This window comes from Oryx dammah, unplaced genomic scaffold (assembly GCF_014754425.2).
Source record: "Oryx dammah isolate SB20612 unplaced genomic scaffold, SCBI_Odam_1.1 HiC_scaffold_1, whole genome shotgun sequence".
NCBI classification, from domain to species: domain Eukaryota; kingdom Metazoa; phylum Chordata; class Mammalia; order Artiodactyla; family Bovidae; genus Oryx; species Oryx dammah.
Genome location: NW_024070185.1, coordinates 84,960,545 through 84,979,869, shown reverse-complemented (window position 1 = coordinate 84,979,869; position 19,325 = coordinate 84,960,545). Strand labels below are relative to the sequence as shown.

General features: G+C 36.9%; 1 protein-coding gene across 2 annotated transcripts in view; it reads right to left on the bottom strand.

Annotated features, from left to right (window-relative positions):
- Positions 1–19,325, bottom strand: part of AUH (AU RNA binding methylglutaconyl-CoA hydratase) — a 192,829-nt gene that overhangs the window by 167,555 nt on the left and 5,949 nt on the right. For both annotated transcript variants that reach the window (XM_040245966.1, XM_040245973.1), the window contains exons 2-3: positions 4,587–4,654; positions 4,390–4,477 (exon numbers count right to left, since the gene is read on the bottom strand). In XM_040245966.1, the coding sequence (XP_040101900.1) occupies positions 4,390–4,477; positions 4,587–4,654 (156 nt within the window). The remainder of the gene's footprint in view (positions 1–4,389; positions 4,478–4,586; positions 4,655–19,325) is intronic.

Here is a 19,325-nt window from a genome sequence, read left to right as displayed (position 1 = left end):
ATTTAAGGGACTAGATCTGATAGATAGAGTGCCTGATGAACTATGGATGCAGGTTCGTGACATTGTACAGGAGACAGGAATCAAGACCATCCCCAAGAAAAAGAAATGCAAAAACACAAAATGGCTGTCTGAGGAGGCCTTACAAATAGCTGTGAAAAGAAGAGAAGCGAAAAGGAAAGAATTTCCCATCTGAAGGCAGAGTTCCAAAGAATAGCAAAGAGAGATAAAAAAGCTTTCCTCAGCGAACAATGCAAAGAAATGGAGGAAAACAACAAAATGGGAAAGACTAGAGATCTCTTCAAGAAAACCAGAGATGATACCAAGGGAACATTTCATGCAAAAATGGTATCGATAAAGGACAGAAATGGTATGGACCTAACAGAAGCAGAAGATATTAAGAAGAGGTGGTAAGAATACACAGAAGAACTGTACAAAAAAGATCTTCATGGCCCAGATAATCACGGTGGTGTGATCACTCACCTAGAGCCAGAAATCCTGGAATGTGAAGTCAAGTGGGCCTTAGGAGGCATCACTATGAACAAAGCCAGTGGAGGTGATGGAATTCCAGTGGAGCTATTTCAAATCCTGAAATTTGATGCTATGAAAGTGCTGCACTCAATATGCTAGCAAATTTGGAAAATTCAGCAGTGGCCACAGGACTGGAAAAGATCAGTTTTCATTCCAATCCCAAAGAAAGGCAATGCCAAAGAATGCTCAAACTACCATACAATTACACTCACCTCACACGCTAGTAAAGTAATGCTCAAAATTCTCTAAGGCAGGCTTCAGCAATATGTGAACCCTGAACTTCCAGATGTTCAAGCTGGTTTTAGAAAAGGCAGAGGAACCACAGATCAAATTGCCAACATCTGCTGGATCATCGAAAAAGCAAGAGAGTTCCAGAAAAAACATCTATTTCTGCTTTATTGACTATGCCAAAGCCTTTGACTGTGTGGATCACAATAAACTGTGGAAAATTCTGAAAGAGATGGGAATACCAGACCACCTAACCTGCCTCTTGAGAAATCTGTATGCAGGTCAGGAAGCAACAGTTCGAACTGGACATGGAACAACAGACTGGTTCCAAATAGGAAGAGGAGTACGTCAAGGCTGTATATTGTCACCCTGCTTATTTAACTTCTATGCAGAGTACATCATGAGAAATGCTGGACTGGAAGAAACACAAGCTGGAATCAAGATGGCCAGGAGAAATATCAATAACCTCAGATATGCAGATGACACCACCCTTATGGCAGAAAGTGAAGAGGAACTAAAGAACCTCTTGATGAAAGTGAAAGAGGAGAGTGGAAAAAGTTGGCTTAAAGCTCAACATTCAGAAAACTAAGATCATGGCATCCGGTCCCATCACTTCATGGGAAATAGATGGGGAAACAGTGGGAACAGGGGCTGACTTTAATTTTCTGGGCTCCCAAATCACTGCAGATGGTGACTGCAGCCATGAAGTTAAATGACACTTACTCCTTGGAAGGAAAGTTACGACCAACCTAGACAGCATATTAAAAAGCAGAGACATTACTTTGTCAACAAAGGTCCATCTAGCAACGGCTATTGTTTTTCCAGTAGTCATGTATGGATGTGAGAGTTGGACTATAAAGAAAGCTGAGTGCCGAAGAATGATGCTTTTGAACTGTGGTGTTTGAGAAGACTCTTGAGAACCCCTTGGACTGCAAGGAGGTCCAACCAGTCCATCCTAAAGCAGATTAGTCCTGGGTGTTCATTGGAAGGACTGATGTTGAAGCTGAAACTCTTAATACTTTGGCCACCTCATGCGAAGAGCTGACTCATTGGAAAAGACCCTGATGCTGGGAAAGACTGAGGGCAGGAGGAAAAGGGGACGACACAGGATGAGATGGCTGGATGGCATCACTGACTCGATGCATATGAGTTTGGGTGAACTCCGGGAGTTGGTGATGGACAGGGAGGCCTGCGTGCTGCAGTTCATGGGGTGGCAAGAGTCGGACACGACTGAGCGACTGAAATGAACTGAACTGAACAGATTTACATAAAAAGTCAGAAATCAATCAGTGCAACCTCCAGTGCATGTGGGGATCACTTTATATATATATAAACTTTTTTATTTTATATTGGGGTATAGCCAATAAGCAAAGTTGTGGTAGTTCCAGGTGAACAACGAAGGGACTCAGCCATACATATTAATGTATCCATTCTCCCCCAAACCACCGGAATCACTTTAATAATGCTTAATTACCTGTTCCTCTAGTATATTAGAAAAAGGATACAGAAAAAAGAACCAAAGGCAGGAGCCAGAGCTACTGTCGGTGAATACGAGAGTAGTCTGAGACAATTTCAGAGAAATTGCTCACAACCCAATAACCTTTGAAAAAAAAAATCAGTGAATCACACAGCACACTTTAAAGGCTAATTGGTGGTGGTGGTGGTTTAGTCGGTAAGTCGTGTCTGACTCTTGCGACCCCAGGGACTGTGGCCCGTCAGGCTCCTCTGTCCATGGGATTCTCCAAGCAAGAATCCTGGAGTGGGTTGCCATTTATGTCTCCAAAAGGCTGATTAAATTCAGCAAGTACTTGGTGAGTCTCTATTATATGCTGTGATGTGAGAATATATAAGATTTTCAAGGGAGAAAAAGAGAAGTTACTCTCTTCAAGAAATTTGAAGCAAGATCACTTCATAAGCTTTAAGTTTCTGGAAATGAACAAGATGCCACTAGAACACAGATGTACAGAGAAGAGAAACCTTTGTGGGGGCAGAAAGGGAAGACGTAAATAAAATGAGTAACTTTAGGGAATGGGGAGCTAAGAGAATAACCAATAAATGAGTACACTATTTGTGAGGATTTTTCTTTTGAATATGACTACTTCAGAATAAAAGTTAACACTCTAATTATGTGAAAGGCTGTATTCTTCAACAAGAATGAATAAATGCTGCTCCTCCTGCTAAGTTGCTTCAGTCGTATCCAACTCTGTGCGACCCCATAGATGGCAGCCCACCCAGGCTCTGCCATCCCTGGGATTCTCCAGGCAAGAACACTGGAGTGGGTTGCCATTTCCTTCTCCAATGCATGAAAATGAAAAGTGAAAGTGAAGGCGCTCAGTCATGTCTGACTCTCAGCATTTTTCATATTATGAAAACAATTTTAATAAATTTTAGTCCTTATAAAAACTATGATCAGGTACAATATATTGACCACTACACTGTGCGTTATGTACACTGTCACATCAAGCCTCTGACAACACCAGGAGGATAGCATTACTCAAGCTGGACACATGTAGAGGCAGCAGAAACTTTACTGCAAATCATCCTTACCCAGGCAGTTGATCAACCTACTCTCTCTGATTACCAAACTGAAGCTAAAACTAATCCTTTTATATATGGTACATTATATCAAAAACCGCAATATAATTCATTTACACTGAATGTTCTTAAATACCATAAAATTTCATAGTATTTTAAGGTGGAAGCTACAGAGTTAGAAGCTTGAAAAATCTAATAATGACAAACTAAAGAATATCGGCCTAAAGCAAGACACTTCTTAAAAACATTGTTTAAAAATACTCCCCCATGTTCCCAGCACTGCTCTGGGAGTACTCCAAATGCTCAAAAGTACTTGAATGAATAACATACTATATGTTGTTCCCTCAAATCTTTGATAATCTCAAGTAGATTACCCCATTTATACGTTTACTGGAAGAATTTTTTTTCACCCCTCCACTTCTACCTTCATTTACTTATTAATAAAATACAATAACACTGTATATTATCAGCATTTATTTATCTTAATCATCTATATTTTTGACTAGTTGAAACAGATTCATTCAATCTCATGACTTAGAAATACAAATATGGAAAATGCAAGGCAACTTAATCTTTGGCTTTTGGTAACAGCACAAACAGAAAAAAATTAAAAAAAAAAAACACTTCACTGCTGTAGACACCAATTTAAAATAACAATTTGTGGACACATATTTGAGTGGGCACTACTACAAACACAAACCTCCGAAGCTTATGTCTACATTTAACGTTTTACACTGGGGTAGTTACTACTAGTCAGTTGAAGTACTTTTTAAGTAACTTATAAACACAGAGCACATTGTTTTGAGTAGGAGACACAATTTTTCCTTCCCAGCTCATCTTTCATAAAGATCATTCAAGTACCACAAACAAATATTCTAATTGCTCAAACTATTTTTTTCAACTTCCAAAACAACTTCTCCACATGTTGCAAAGATTTCTTTCTGAGCAAACATTTTTTTTTCTTGTAACAACAGCAGAAAAACAAACAGGAATTGTTGGTAATGAAATTCAAACCACAGAACACTTTATTATAATGGAAAAGAGGCTACTACTGAGGAAACATTAGACTAGTTTTAAAAATTTAATCTTTTTACATACCAGCACAGAATATCCCAGGGACTTCACTTCTGACTATTATGGTCCGTACTTTCTTATCAGATTTTAAAGCATCCACAGCTTTTGAAAGCTGAACAGAAACAGGGAATATAAGTAGGAAAAGAGGAAAAATCATTTTCAGGTTGGTGTCAACACTGTACCATAATCTTAGAAGCAAATAATTTAATCTTTACACTCACCATTTTTATAAGATTTTTACTCAATGAATTTTTGGCATAGGCTCTGTTTATTCCAAGCACCACAATTCCTAGTTAAGGGGGAAACAAAAAAGCATTTGAGTTAGTGAAGTATTCAGGGAACAGTTCAGTTCAGTTCAGTTCAGTTGCTCAGTAGTGTTTGACTCTTTACAACCCCATGAACCGCAGCACACCAGGCCTCCCTGTCCATCACCAACTCCCAGAGTCCACCCAAACTCATGTTCATTATACCATGCAACCATCTCATCATCTGTCGTCCCCTTCTCCTCCTGCCCTCAATCTTTCCCAGCATCAGGGTCTTTTCCAATGAGTCAGCTCTTTACAGCAGGTGGCCAAAATATTGGAGTTTCAGCTTCAGCATCAGTCTTTCCAATTCAGGGTACAGATTCCCATATTATACACAGCTAGTTAACTTGGGACTTTGGAGTCTACCACCTCTCTGAGGTTCACTTCAAGAGCTTTATCCTAATTTTCATGTTTACTGTCCTTTTCAAGCATATTTTTGAAAAATGTGGTATACATATTTATAAAATCAATGTCATACGTAACATTCACCACTTTTATACAGCCTTTTAGAGAACTTTGTAACAGCACGTCCGCTTCAATTTCTCTCTCTTTACGCACCACCAAGGTAATATGCCACATTTTACAATTTTACCCACTTTAAATTTTACATAGCTTAATCAGACTAAAGAGTAGGAAGGCCACATTTACTGATAAAAATTCTAAATTATGGAATACTATTTAAAATATAGTTCTATTATCCTCAGGATACATAGAAGTACACAATAGCTAACAATTTCTTGTCACAGGCAAGCATTATGGGATCAGCTTTTTTTTGCTAGTGTGTGTGTATGTTATCAGTCACTCAGTCATGTCCGACTCTATGCAACCCCGTGAACTGTAGCCCACCAGGCTCCACTGTCCATGGAATTCTCCAGGCAAGAATGGGTTGCCATTCCTTTCTCCAGGGTATCTTGCTGACCCAGGGATCAAACCCCCAGGTTTCCTGCATTGCAGGCAGGCTCTTTACCATCTGAGCCACCAGGGATTAGTACTTCAACTAGTCCATTTGCCATATTACACAGTTCTCAATATTTACACCCCAGGTTTCTGTCCTGACCCTGTCCCATGTACTTAACCCGAAGTCGCTTACATTTAGAATTTTCAAGTATATTTGTCCTAAAATTACAGGAATTTCAATAAATTGTTTTACATGGTACCCATCAAATAAGAAAACAAAATGTATGTTAAGTCTAACTACATTCACTGCATTTTCAAGTATTATTACTGGTAAAAGAACTTCTGTCTGACTTGGTGTCAATGAGGACTGAATCTTACAATTTACTCTGTCACCACACTGTTCCACATCCCAATAGAGGATTATTTTAAGTCAAAAACAAATAAGTAAAGTGGAGCTCATCTGTAAGACTACCACTTTTGCTCAGTGTCAAATTTATCTTGGTATATTTACCCCTTTTCAATTCAGGCTGTTTCCTCAATCTCATCATAGACAATAAATCTGGTCTATTTATCCCCTTATACCATCTGGTTTTTGTCTCTATTTACTTTGTAGAATGGTTTCTAGTTTTCTTACTTCTCTTAAATTCTAACTCTTTTATACTTTAATGATCACAGCAGAAAAATTATATACTGAAATGTTATTCTGCCATAAACTACTTCTTTTGTTTTCATTATTATATTTAAGGATTTTTTTTTAAAAATTATGTTTGTCAGCTGCTTACATTATCTATACACTTCATTTCAGGTCAATAAGGGGACCTCAATAAATACATTATTGAAAATCACTGGTCACATTATTCTGAATATTATAAATCTTTGACAATATATGGGGAAATATCATTATATATCAGATTTCACCCAATCATAGGAACCAAAGTTAAATCGGTTTAATGATCATTTGTCATCTGTTTTCTGAACTGACTGTTCTTACTGTTTGCCTATCTTATTAGTTGTCATTTGCATTTCAAATAATAAATTTTTAGATTACAGGTATTAATTCATTATTTATAGAACAGATCTTTTCCCTATCATTCACTTTTAAAAATCAACTTGTTTATGGCATTTTTTTGCACCAAAGTTTTAACTTTTTATATATTATTGCCTTTGCAACTTTTGACTTAGTATCTTCCTTAGAAAGAGTTTACAATGAAAACACATGTTCACACAAACACTTACACCAGAATGATCAGAGCAGCATTATTCAAAATATTCAAAACCTGGAAACAACCCAAATATCCATCAGTTGATGAGTGGATAAACAAAATATAACAAATCCATGTAGTGTAATATTTAGCAAGAAAAAAAAAAGAAGCATCAATACATGAGCAACATGGATGAACCTTGAAAACATGCTGAGTGAAAGAAGCCAGTGACAAGTGAGCACATACTGTGTAATTCCATTTATATGAAATGCTGAGAGTAGGCCAATCAGAAGGGACAAAAAAGGTAGATTAGTGATTGCCTAGGGCTGCTGGAGATGGAGAGATCACGCAGGGACAGCTAAGAAGTGTAGTTTCTTTTTAGGGCAATGAAATGTTCAATACTTGATAGTGGTGATAGATGCACATCTCTATAAATGTACTAGAAGCCATTAAACTGTATATTTTAAACAGGAGACTTTAAGGTATATGAATTGTATCGCAATAAAGCTATTCTAAAAAAAAGGGCAATATTTACTTCGACCTAGAAATAAAGCCAAATTAGAGGAAAGAACAAGGGCAAAAAAGAAGGTACACATGTGTGGTGGAGTGTGAAAGGGGACCAAACCCTTATCCTCCATGGCAAAAAGTCAGTAGACAGATGATACGTGAAAATTCCAGAAGCAGAAATATATGTATATTATTTTAAATGAGACGATATGTGCCCAAAACAATCAGTCAAAGGGTTTTAAATAACTGTTTCTGGAATATGGGAAATGGGATGGAGGAAAGTTCTGTTAGTTCTCAAAACAAACCATATTAAATACTGTTCATATACTAACTCTATAGGTAATTAAGAAAAAGTAAAACTAAACAAATTCTAACAAAGGATTCTCTACCCCAATGAATAAAACAATTCTCTGATACTGTCTCCTTACATTGACCACTTTCATTTCTGCTGCTCTCAACTCCACAGGAGTCTTATTTTCTCTAATATGCACAGACATTTTTGGCTGGAACCACTTACAAAACAGTCCATTATTTTCCTTCTGATTTTAAAAATCAAACAGCTGTACTCTAAATAACTATAAAAATCACTCTATATCAGTTACATTTTCTAATTACATATTGAGAGTATGTGGAAAGTGCAATTTTTTTCGTGCTGTTTTACATAAACTTTTTCTGGCAAATTTATGAAATATTAATAGACTTAAATGGAGAATTCTCTTCAATATTCTAAGTCAATACTCAATCTTGTTCAAAAATACTAGCAGTTATGCTTTCTGCTCCAATGTTAATTTCTCATTTCCTTCTCCTGCTGTTTCACTTTAGCTAGGACTTCAAGTCCAATGTAATACTAGCAAAAATAGTAAGTTCCTTTATTTTGTCAATACGTTCAGTGAAAATGTTTCTGAGCATTTCACCGTGTAGTAAAATGTTTGCTATGCATTTCTAATAGCTTTTTTTCAAATTGGGGAAATTTTTCTACGTTCAAACTTAGACATTTTAAAAAGGTCACTCAGGCCACAGTGCAGAAAACAGATTAGAAGGAAGCAAGAATATACTAGACCAATATCCCTTATGAATACAGATGTAAAAAAAAATCCTCAACAAAATACTAGCAAGTCAAATTTAGCAGTCATGACCAAGAGGGATTTATCCCAGGAATGCAAGGGTAGTTCAGCACAAAAATTGAGCAAACTAATACACCACACTAACAAAATTAAAGAAAATATTTTAAAACTATATGATCACCTCAACTGATGCAAAAGAAAAACTAGACAAAATCCAACATGCTTTAAATGATTTTAAAGAAATTATAATAACTTAAAAACCTCAACAAACTAGTAACAGAAGGAAATTTCCTTAACCTAATAAAGGACATTTATTAAAAAAAAAAAAAACACTTAAAATTAACATCATATTTAATGTTAAAAGGCTTAAAGTCTTCTCCCTGAGATAAAAAAATTAGATAAGGATGTCCATTTTCATCACTTTATTTATTTAATAATGTAATAGAAATTCTAGCCAGGGTAAGTAGGCAAGAAAAAGAAATAAAAGGAATTTAGATAGGAAAAAAAGTGAAAGTGAAAGTTGCTCACTCGTGTCGGACTCTTTGTGACCCCGTATACTATACAGTCCACAGAATACTCTAGGCCAGAATACTGGAGTAGGTAACCTTTCCCTTCTCCAGGGGATCTGCCCAACTGAACCCAGGCCTGCATTGCAGGCAGATTCTTTACCAGCTGAGCCACAAGGGAAGTCCAAGAATACTGGAGGGGGTAGCCTATCCCTTCTCAGCAGATCTTCCCAACCCAGGAAATCAAACCAGTGTCTCTTGCACTGCAGGCAGATTCTTTACCAACTAAGCTATGAGGAAAAGAAAGAAGTCTATTTCCATTCACAAATAATATGGTCTGACACACAGAAAATCCCATAATAAGTGAACTCAGAAAAGCTGCATAATATAATATCAATATACAAAAATCAGTTATATTTCTATACACTATCAATGAACACTCCAAAAATGAAATTAAGGAAACAATTTGTAACAGCATCAAAAATATATATATACACAATTACTTAGGAATAAACAACCAACAAATTTCACTGAAAACTACAAAACACACTGAAAGAGATCTAAGTAATAAAGAAAGACCTCAGTAATAAAACTGAATGATCAATTTGTTTTCAACAAGGATACCAAGACCATCCAATGGTGCACAACTTTTCAACAAATAGGGGTAGACAACTAGATATTCACCCACAAAAGAATGGAGTTGGGCCCTTTACTCACATCATATACAAAATTATCTCAAAATGGATCTAAGACCTAAAACTGTAACACTCTTAGAAGGAAACAAAAGTATAAATCTTCACAAACCTGATTTAGGCAACACTAACTTAAATATGACAACAAAAGCACAAGCAATGAAAGAAAAAAACAGATAAACCAGACTTCATCAAAATTACCAAAGAAGTGAAAAAACCCACAAATAGAAAATATTTGCAAATGATACATCTGATATGGGGTTAATATTGAGATTATATAAAGAATTGGTACCACTCACAAAAAAATACAACTCAACTGAAAAACAGGCAAGGGAGTTGAATAAATATTTCTCAAAAGAAGATATAATAAATTAAATGAAACTCATTTGTATCATTTCTTTTTATTTTCCACATATAAGGGATGTCATATGATACTTCTGACTTACTTCACTAGGTGATCAACACTGAGTGGTCAACACTGAAATCAGATTGATTATATTCTTTGCAGCCAAAGATGGAGAAGCTCTATATAGTCAGCAAAAACAAGACCGGGAGCTGACTGTGGCTCAGATCATGAACTCCTTATTACCAAATTCAGACTTAAATTGAAGAAAGTAGGGAAAACTACTAGACCATTCAGATATGACCTAAATCAGATCCCTTACAATTATACAGTGGAAGCGAGAAAAGGATTTAAGGGACTAGATCTGATAGATAGAGTGCCTGATGAACTATGGACAAGGTTTGTGACACTGTTCAGGAGACAGGGATCAAGACCATCCCCAAGAAATAGAAATGCAAAAAAGCAAAATGGCTTTCTGAGGAGGCCTTACAAATAGCTGTGAAAAGAAAAGAAGCAAAAAGCAAAGGAGAAAAGGAAAGATATAAGCATCTGAATGCAGAGTTCCAAAAAATAGCAAGAAGAGATAAGAAAGTCTTCCTTATCAATCAATGCAAAGAAATTGAGGAAAACAATAGAATGGGAAAGACTAGAGATCTCTTCAAGAAAATGAGAGATAGCATGGGAACATTTCATGCAAAGATGGGCTCCATAAAGGACAGAAATGGTAGGGACTTAACAGAAGCAGAAGATATTAAGAGGTGGCAAGAATACACAGAAGAACTGTACAAAAAAAGATCTTCACGACCCAGATAATCACAATGGTGTGATCATTCACCTAGAGCCAGACATCCTGGAATGTGAAGTCAAGTGGGCCTTAGGAAGCATCACTAAGAACAAAACTAGAGGAGGTGATGGAATTCCAGTTAAGTTATTTCAAATCCTAAAAGATGATGCTGTGAAAGTGCTGCACTCAATATGCCAGCAAATTTGGAAAACTCAGCAGTGGCCACAGGACTGGAAAAGGTCAGTTTTCATTCCAATCCCAAAGAAAGGCAATGCCAAAGAATGCTCAGACTACTGCACAACTGCTCTCATCTCACATGCTAGTAAAATAATGCTCAAAATTCTCCAAGCCAGGCTTCAGCAATACGTGAACCATGAACTTCCAGATGTTCAAGCCGGTTTTAGAAAAGGCAGAGGAACCAGAGATCAAATTGCCAATATCCGCTGGATCATGGAAAAAGCAAGAGTTCCAGAAAAACATCTATTTCTGCTTTATTGACTGTGCCAAAGCCTTTGACTGTGTGGATCACAATAAACTGTGTAAAATTCTGAGAGAGATGGGAATACCAGACCACCTGACCTGCCTCTTGAGAAATTTGTATGCAGGTCAGGAAGCAACAGTTAGAACTGGACATGGAACAACAGACTGGTTCCAAATAGGAAAAGGAGTACGTCAAGGCTGTATATTGTTACCCTGCTTATTTAACTTATATGCAGAGTACATCATGAGAAACGCTGGGCTGGAAGAAACACAAGCTGGAATCAAGATTGCCAGGAGAAATATCAGTAACCTCGGATATGCAGATGACACCACCCTTATGGCAGAAAGTGAAGAGGAACTCAAAAGCCTCTTGATGAAAGTAAAAGAGGAGAGTGAAAAAGTTGGCTTAAAGCTCAACATTCAGAAAACGAAGATCATGGCATCTGGTCCCATCACTTCATGGGAAATGGAGAAACAGTGGAAACAGTGTCAGACTTTATTTTTTGGGCTCCAAAATCACTGCAGATGGTGACTGCAGCCATGAAATTAAAAGACGCTTACTCCTTGGAAGGAAAGTTATGACCAACCTAGATAGCATATTCAAAAGCACAGACATTACTTTGCCGACTAAGGTCCATCTAGTCAAGGCTATGGTTTTTCCTGTGGTCATGTATGGATGTGAGAGGTGGACTGTGAAGAAGGCTGAGTGCCGAAGAATTGATGCTTTTGAACTGTGGTGTTGGAGAAGACTCTTGAGAGTCCCTTGGACTGCAAGGAGGTCCAACCAGTCCATTCTGAAGGAGGTCAGCCCTGGGATTTCTTTGGAGGGAATGATGCTAAAGGTGAAACTCCAGTACTTTGGCCACCTCATGCGAAGAGTTGACTCATTGGAAAAGACCCTGATGCTGGGAGGGATTGGGGACAGGAGAAGAAGGGGACAACAGAGGATGAGATGGCTGGATGGCATCACGGACTCGATGGACACGAGTCTGAGTGAACTCCGGGAGTTGGTGTCAGACAGGGAGGCCTGGCGTGCTGCAATTCATGGGGTCGCAAAGAGTCGGACACAACTGAGCAACTGAACTGAACTGAACTGAACTGAACCAGTAAGATGGCTCTAACTTTTTTTAAAAAGAAATAAGTATTGACAAGGATGTGGAGAAATAACTATCATATACACTCTCATACAGTCTGGCAGTTTCTCCAAACACCAAACATAATGTTACCACATGACCCAGTGATACTACTCCTAGGTATCTACCCGAAAGAATGAAAAAACATACATGCAAACAAATAACTATTCACAAAAAAGTCATATCCATTCAAGGAAATAGTATTCAGCCATAAAAACAAATGAAATGCTGATACATGCTGTATAATAGACGAACTCTGAAAACATTAAGCTGAAAGAACTCAGACATAAATCACATATGGTATGATTCTACTTCTCTGAAGTACCTGGTAGAGACAAACTCCATAAAGACAGAAAGGAGATTAGTGGGTTTTGGAAACCTTGGGGAGAATGGGAGGAGGAGGAAGTGACTAAGAAGCATGGCTTTGTTTTGAAAGCAATTTGAAAGGAATTAAGACAGTGGTGATGGCTGTAAACATGGAATAACCTAAAAACCCTTGAAAAGTTAAAATCGTTAATTTTGTATTGTGTGAATTTCATCTACACAGACCAAAAAAATAATAATAATAATTATAGTAGGGGATACTAAACAAGATGCTACTGCAGAGATCCAGGTGAGAGATCACACAGGCTGTGGAGCAGAGATGGAAAGTAGACTGCTTCTAAAGATATACTGAAGGTAGTACCAACATAAATATTATCAATAACATTACAAACTGTTTATATTCAATCCTTAGATAAAGCACCAGGTCAATCTCTAGCTAAAGCACTGGATAAGAGAACAAGATGCAACTTTCAAAAGGTCTGATGATATAAACTAAGGTTACAAATCACAGAAATTGTACAGTTAGAAGATTAAAGATGTAGACCAGCAAACAGTTTCTGACCTTACACCAAAAAAAGTTCAGATACTGTCTGTATACATAATTATGTAGGTAACACAAATCAGAAGTGAATAAAATTATCATTCACAACAAGGACTCAAAATATAAACTCTTTACTTTTGATAAAAGAGTTTGAAAGTGAAGAGGCAGCCACCCTCCCATGGTGCTTTTTTTTTTTTTTAAACCACTAAGCACATATTGCTACTTTAGAATTTTGTAAACCTCAATAAGTTAACCATTTTTAATAACAAATCACATGTAATATTCAAAGTACTGAAAACTAGAGAACAGAATACTTTTGACAAACCATATATAATTCAGGCTCCTTAAAATACTATAAAGGTAGTGAAAACTTAACACTAAAAATATAATGAACTAACCCAGAATCTTTCACTTGAATACAAAGAGAATATGCAGCAATTTTCATAATATCCAAATTTTAGAAACATTAGAAAATCATTAACAAATGATGATTATAAACCTAGAAAATGCAAGTCAAGTAAAAAACTACTGCAAACAAAAGCATATTTATTTGAAACACATGAAATTAACACATCCAGAAACAATAGCCTTTGTATAAAGAGAAATAGAGAAACAGAGGGAGAAGGGAAACCACTTAGAAGATGCATTGAAACAAATTATTTCATTTTTATGAACCAGACAGGAGGCAGGGTGACCTGGGATACACACAACATAAGTGTGCAAGCCCTATGGATAGGCACTTTTTAAACTGAAGAAGAATTAAGCAAATGGAAACATGTTTCTATATTGAAAAAAACATTATGCAAATATACTAATTTTAAATTCAACACAATGCCAATAGAAATACTAAGCCTTTTTCTGAAATGATACATGAACATTCCAAAACTCTTGTAGAAAAATAACCATGCAGGAAAAGGAATGAAAACAAAGAAAAAAAAACAAAAAGAATAAAGATAAAGGAGTGAGCACCTGGCCCTACCAAAACACAACACAGCTTTAATCATAAAATAATGGAGAACAACATCTACAGAGATCATAGAACAGAACAGAAAGACAGTATGGAAATTCAGCTTGGGATAAAAATGCCCTTCAAAACACTGGTGTAAAGATGATTAAGCAGTGTTGGGACAACTATATACCAACTTGGAAAAAGATAAAGCATCTGTATCTCATTGTCATGATAATTCCTTTATTTTTATCTTGGTGGTTTCAAAAAATGGTGATTTTCTATCATTGCTACCATTCTTCTATAAAAATATGTTCTTCCCTACCACACTATTTCGTGTAATCTCTATGGTTTCATCAGTTCTTTATTCAAGGTGCTATATAATCTATTAACACTGTTCCATTAATCCATTAATGTTCAAATTACCCAGATATGCTCAGTGAGAGCCCTGTAAGGCTGTGCCCTGCCACGATCCTTTTACTATTTGAACACTTCCTTGCTTCCTAGCCCACAAAGATATTCCAGACTCACCTTTCACTTTCCCTGCTCCAGACCTGAAATCAGACATTTCTCCAAAAATTCCTGGCTTCTTTCAATGGGGGAATAGTCTTTAGAAACCAAAATCTGGATATCAGATATGTTTATTGCTACCGTGGCATCATTTCATTTAGACAATTTTAGTGGTCAGAAAAAGAAATAAATGTAAATATGTATACATACAATATACTTATGATTTTTATAAGTTTGTCCTGGTAAGTGAAAGTGAAAGTGAAGTCGCTCAGTCCTATCTGACTCTCTGCAACCCCGTGGACTGTAGCCTACCAGGCTTCTCCGTCCATGGGATTCTCCAGGCAAGAATACTGGAGTGGGTTACCATTTCCTTCTCCAGGGGAATTTTCCCGACCCAGGGATTGAACCCAGGTCTTCCGCATTGGAGGCAGATGCTTTAACCTCATACATACAATATACTTATGATTTTTATAAGTTTGTCCTGGTAACTCTAATTCAAATCCAATGCAACAAGTTTCTTCCTCACTTCCCTCCATCCCATATTTGTACCTTCTCTCCTTCTCTTTTCATCATAATGAAAAGTCTACTTCCCAAGACCAACAGGTTTTCATTTGCTCTATTCTACAATAAAAGGAAAACAAATTCAGAACTATTAAGCCCAACCACTGCTAACCACAAACTATTAAATAAATGTCAATGTTCTGACTTACAACTAAATGATAACAACTTATTCCAAACAATAATACAATAATGTATGTGGTGACTGTAGCTTACAGAAAAGTATAAAGAATGACAGCAATGGTATGGAAGGAAAGAAACGGGAATATGCATTTATACCTTTACCAGTATGAAGTCATATAGTGTTATTAAAAGTAGATGTAGATTAGTTGTAAATATGTACTGCAAATAACATGGCAACCAATAAAATCTCTAAAAAGGGGTAACTGATAAGCTAAAAGAGGGAAGAAAATTGGCAGAAAATTAGTGAAAGTCAAAAAATGAAAGAAAAAAACAAGGGCAATGAATAGAAAACAGTTATAAATACATAATAATCCAACTATTTCAATAATAAATTTAAGTATGCGTGGTCTAAAATACACTAATTTAAAGACAGATACTGTCAGAGTGGTTTAAAACAATACCCAACCATATGACATATACAAGAAATCCACTTTAAATATAAAGACACACACTGATTTAGATTTAAAAAATCAAAAGATGAAGAAAGATAATCAATGCTAACACTAAAAAAGGGCCTCCCAGGTGGCTCAGTGGTAAAGAAATCACCTGCCAATGCAGGAGTCTTGAGTTCAATCCCGGGAAGATCAGTAGAAGGAAATGGCAATGCAATGAAGTATCCTTACCTGGAAAAATCCCACAGACAGAGGGGCCTGGGGGGCTAGTCCATGGGGTCACAAAAGTCAGACACAACTTAGCAACTAAACAACAACAGCACTAATAAAACCTGGAGTGGTGATATTAATTTCAGAGAAAGCAGATCTCAGAACAAAGAATAGTCTGAGTAAGAAAAGGGGGTAATGTTGGAGGGGTCACTTCTCCAACATAATAAACCCATGTGTATTCACCAAACAATAGAGCTTAAATTTACATGACTTAAAAACTGACAGAATCACAAGGAGAAATAAACAAATTCATCATTACAACTGCAAATTTCAACTTGCCTCTATCACTAATACATCCAACAGGCAGAAAATCAATTAACGGTATAGCTGAACTGAATACCAACCAAAAAATTAACTAAATCTAACTGAATACTATATCTAACTGAATATAGAATACTGCATCCAGTAACAAAAGACTACTCAATCTTCCCAAGGTCATATGGATATTCACCATGACAGACCATATTTTGGGCAAAAAACACACCATTACAAATTTAAAATAGAAATCATACTGAAGTACACTCCTAAATAACAATGGAAGTAAACTCCAGGAATCAGTAACAGAAAGACAGCTGGAAAACTTCAAAATACTTGGGGATTAAAGAAGGTAATTTTAAGTAAAATATAAATAAAAGAAGAAATCTAGAGAGAAATTTAAAATATTTCTAACTAAATGAAACTGAAAATATAATTTACCAAAATATGCGTGTGTCCCCCCAACCCCTTAGGAAGCATCACTACGAACAAAGCTAGTGGAGGTGATGGAATTCCAGTTGAGATATTTCAAATCCTAAAAGATGATGCCGTGAAAATGCTGTACTCAATATGCCAGCAAATTTGAAAATTTCAGCAGTGGCCACAGGACTGGAAAAGGTCAGTTTTCATTCCAATCCCAAAGAAAGGCAATGCCAAAGAATGCTCAAACTACCACACAATGCACTCATCTCACACGCTAGTAAAGTAATGCTCAAAATTCTCCAAGCCAGGCTTCAGCAATACATGAACCATGAACTTCCAGATGTTCAAGTTAGTTTTAGAAAAGGCAGAGGAACCACAGATCAAATTGCCAACATCCGCTAGATCATGGAAAAAGCAAGAGAGTTACAGAAAAACACCTATTTCTGCTTTATTGACTATGCCAAAGCCTTTGACTGTGTGGATCACAATAAACTGTGGAAAATTCTTAAAGAGATGGGAATACCAGACCACCTGACCTGCCTCTTGAGAAACCTATATGCAGGTCAGGAAGCAATAGTTAGAACTTGACACGGTTCCAAATTGGGAAAGGAGTACGTCAAGGCTGTATACTGTCACCCTGCTTATTTAACTTATATGCAGAGTACATAATGAGAAATGCTGGGCCGGAGGAAGCGCAAGCTGGAATCAAGATGGCCGGGAGAAATATCAGTAACCTCAGATATGCAGATGACACCACGCTTATGGCAGAAAGTGAAGAGGAACTAAACAGCCTCTTGACGAAAGTGAAAGAGGAGAGTGAAAAAGTTGGCTTAAAGCTCAGCATTCAGAAAACTAAGATCATGGCATCCAGTCCCATCACTTAATAGCAAATAGACGGGGAAACAGTGGCTGACTTTAATTTTGGGGGGCTCCAAAATCACTGCAGATGGTGATTGCAGCCATGAAACTAAAAGACGCTTACTCCTTGGAAGGAAAGTTATGACCAACCTAGATAGCATATTCAAAAGCAGAGACATTACTTTGCCAATAAAGGTCCATCTAGTCAAGGCTATGGTTTTTCCAGTAGTCACGTATGGATGTGAGAGTTGGGCTATAACGAAAGCTGAGGGCCAAAGAATTGATGCTTTTGAACTGTGGTGTTGGAGAAGACTCTTGAGAGTCCCTTGGACTGCAAGGAGATCCAACCAGTCCATCCTAAAGGAGATCAGTCCTGGGTGTTCATTGGAAGGACTGATGTTGAAGCTGAAACTCCAATACTTTGGCCACCTGATGTGAAGAGCTGACTCATCTGAAAAGACCCTGATGCTGGGAGAGGGATTGGGGGCAGGAGGAGAAGGGGATGACCGAGGATGAGATGGCTGGATGGCATCATGGACTCAATGGACGTGAGTCTGAGTGAACTCCAGGAGATGGTGATGAACAGGGAGGCCTGGCGTGCTGTGGTTCATGGGGTCACAAAGAGTAGGACACAACTGAGCGACTGAACTCAAAATATGTATGACACAGCAAAAGCAGTGCTTAGAGGAAAACTGATAACACTGATGCACTTATTAAGAAATGCAAATCTACACTTCCACCTTAAGAAACTAGAAAACAAACAACAAATTAAATCTAAAAAGTTTGGGAAATAATTAAAAATCAGAAGAAATCAATGACATAAAAACAGAAAATCAGTAGAAAAGAAATCAGTCAAATCAAAACTTAGTTTCTTAAAAAGATCAATAAACTGATAAACCTCTAGCCAGGCTCTCCATGGGAGAGAGAGAGAAAGAAAGAAAACAAACTACTAATTTCAGAAATCTTTTGAAAGAAAATACAAACTACTAACATGAGAAATTCATCACTACTGAATCTCTCTGATACAAGCATAATAAAGAAACATTATGAACAACTGTATGCCAACAAATTTGCTAAGTTATATGAAATAAACCCACTTCCTGAAAGGCACAATCTACCAGGACAAGAAAGAGATAAGTCAAATTGGCCTACATCTATTAAAGAAATGTAACTAACAATTAATAAGCTTCCAAAACAGAAAACTTCAGATGCAGATAGTTTCACTTGTAATTCTACCAAAACATTCAAAGAAAAAAATGATATAATTTCTCTTCCAGATACAATGACATACAATGATATACAATCTCTTCCAGAAAATAAAAGCAGAAGGGGCACTTCCTTGCTCATTCTATGAAGCAAGCATTTTCCTTATACCAAAACCAGACAAAGATATACCAAGAATGGAAAACTAAAGACCACTACCTTTCATGAACATAAAAGCAAAAATCCTCAATAAACTGTTATCAAATTAAATGCAGCAATGTATAAAAATAATTACACCCCAAAATCAAGTGGGATTTATTCCAGGTGTGTGTTCAATATCTGAAGATCAATTAACATAATCAATCATATAATAGGCTTAACAAGAAAAGTCATACAATCATGTCAATAGATGCAGAAAAAGAACTGGACAAAATTCAACCAGATAAGGGCTTCCCTCATATTTCAGTCGTAAAGAATCTGCCTGCAATGCAGGAGACCCTGGTTTGATTCCTGGGTCAGGAAGATCTGCTGGTGAAGGGATAGGCTACCTACTCCAGTATGCTTGGGCTTCCCTTGTGACTCAG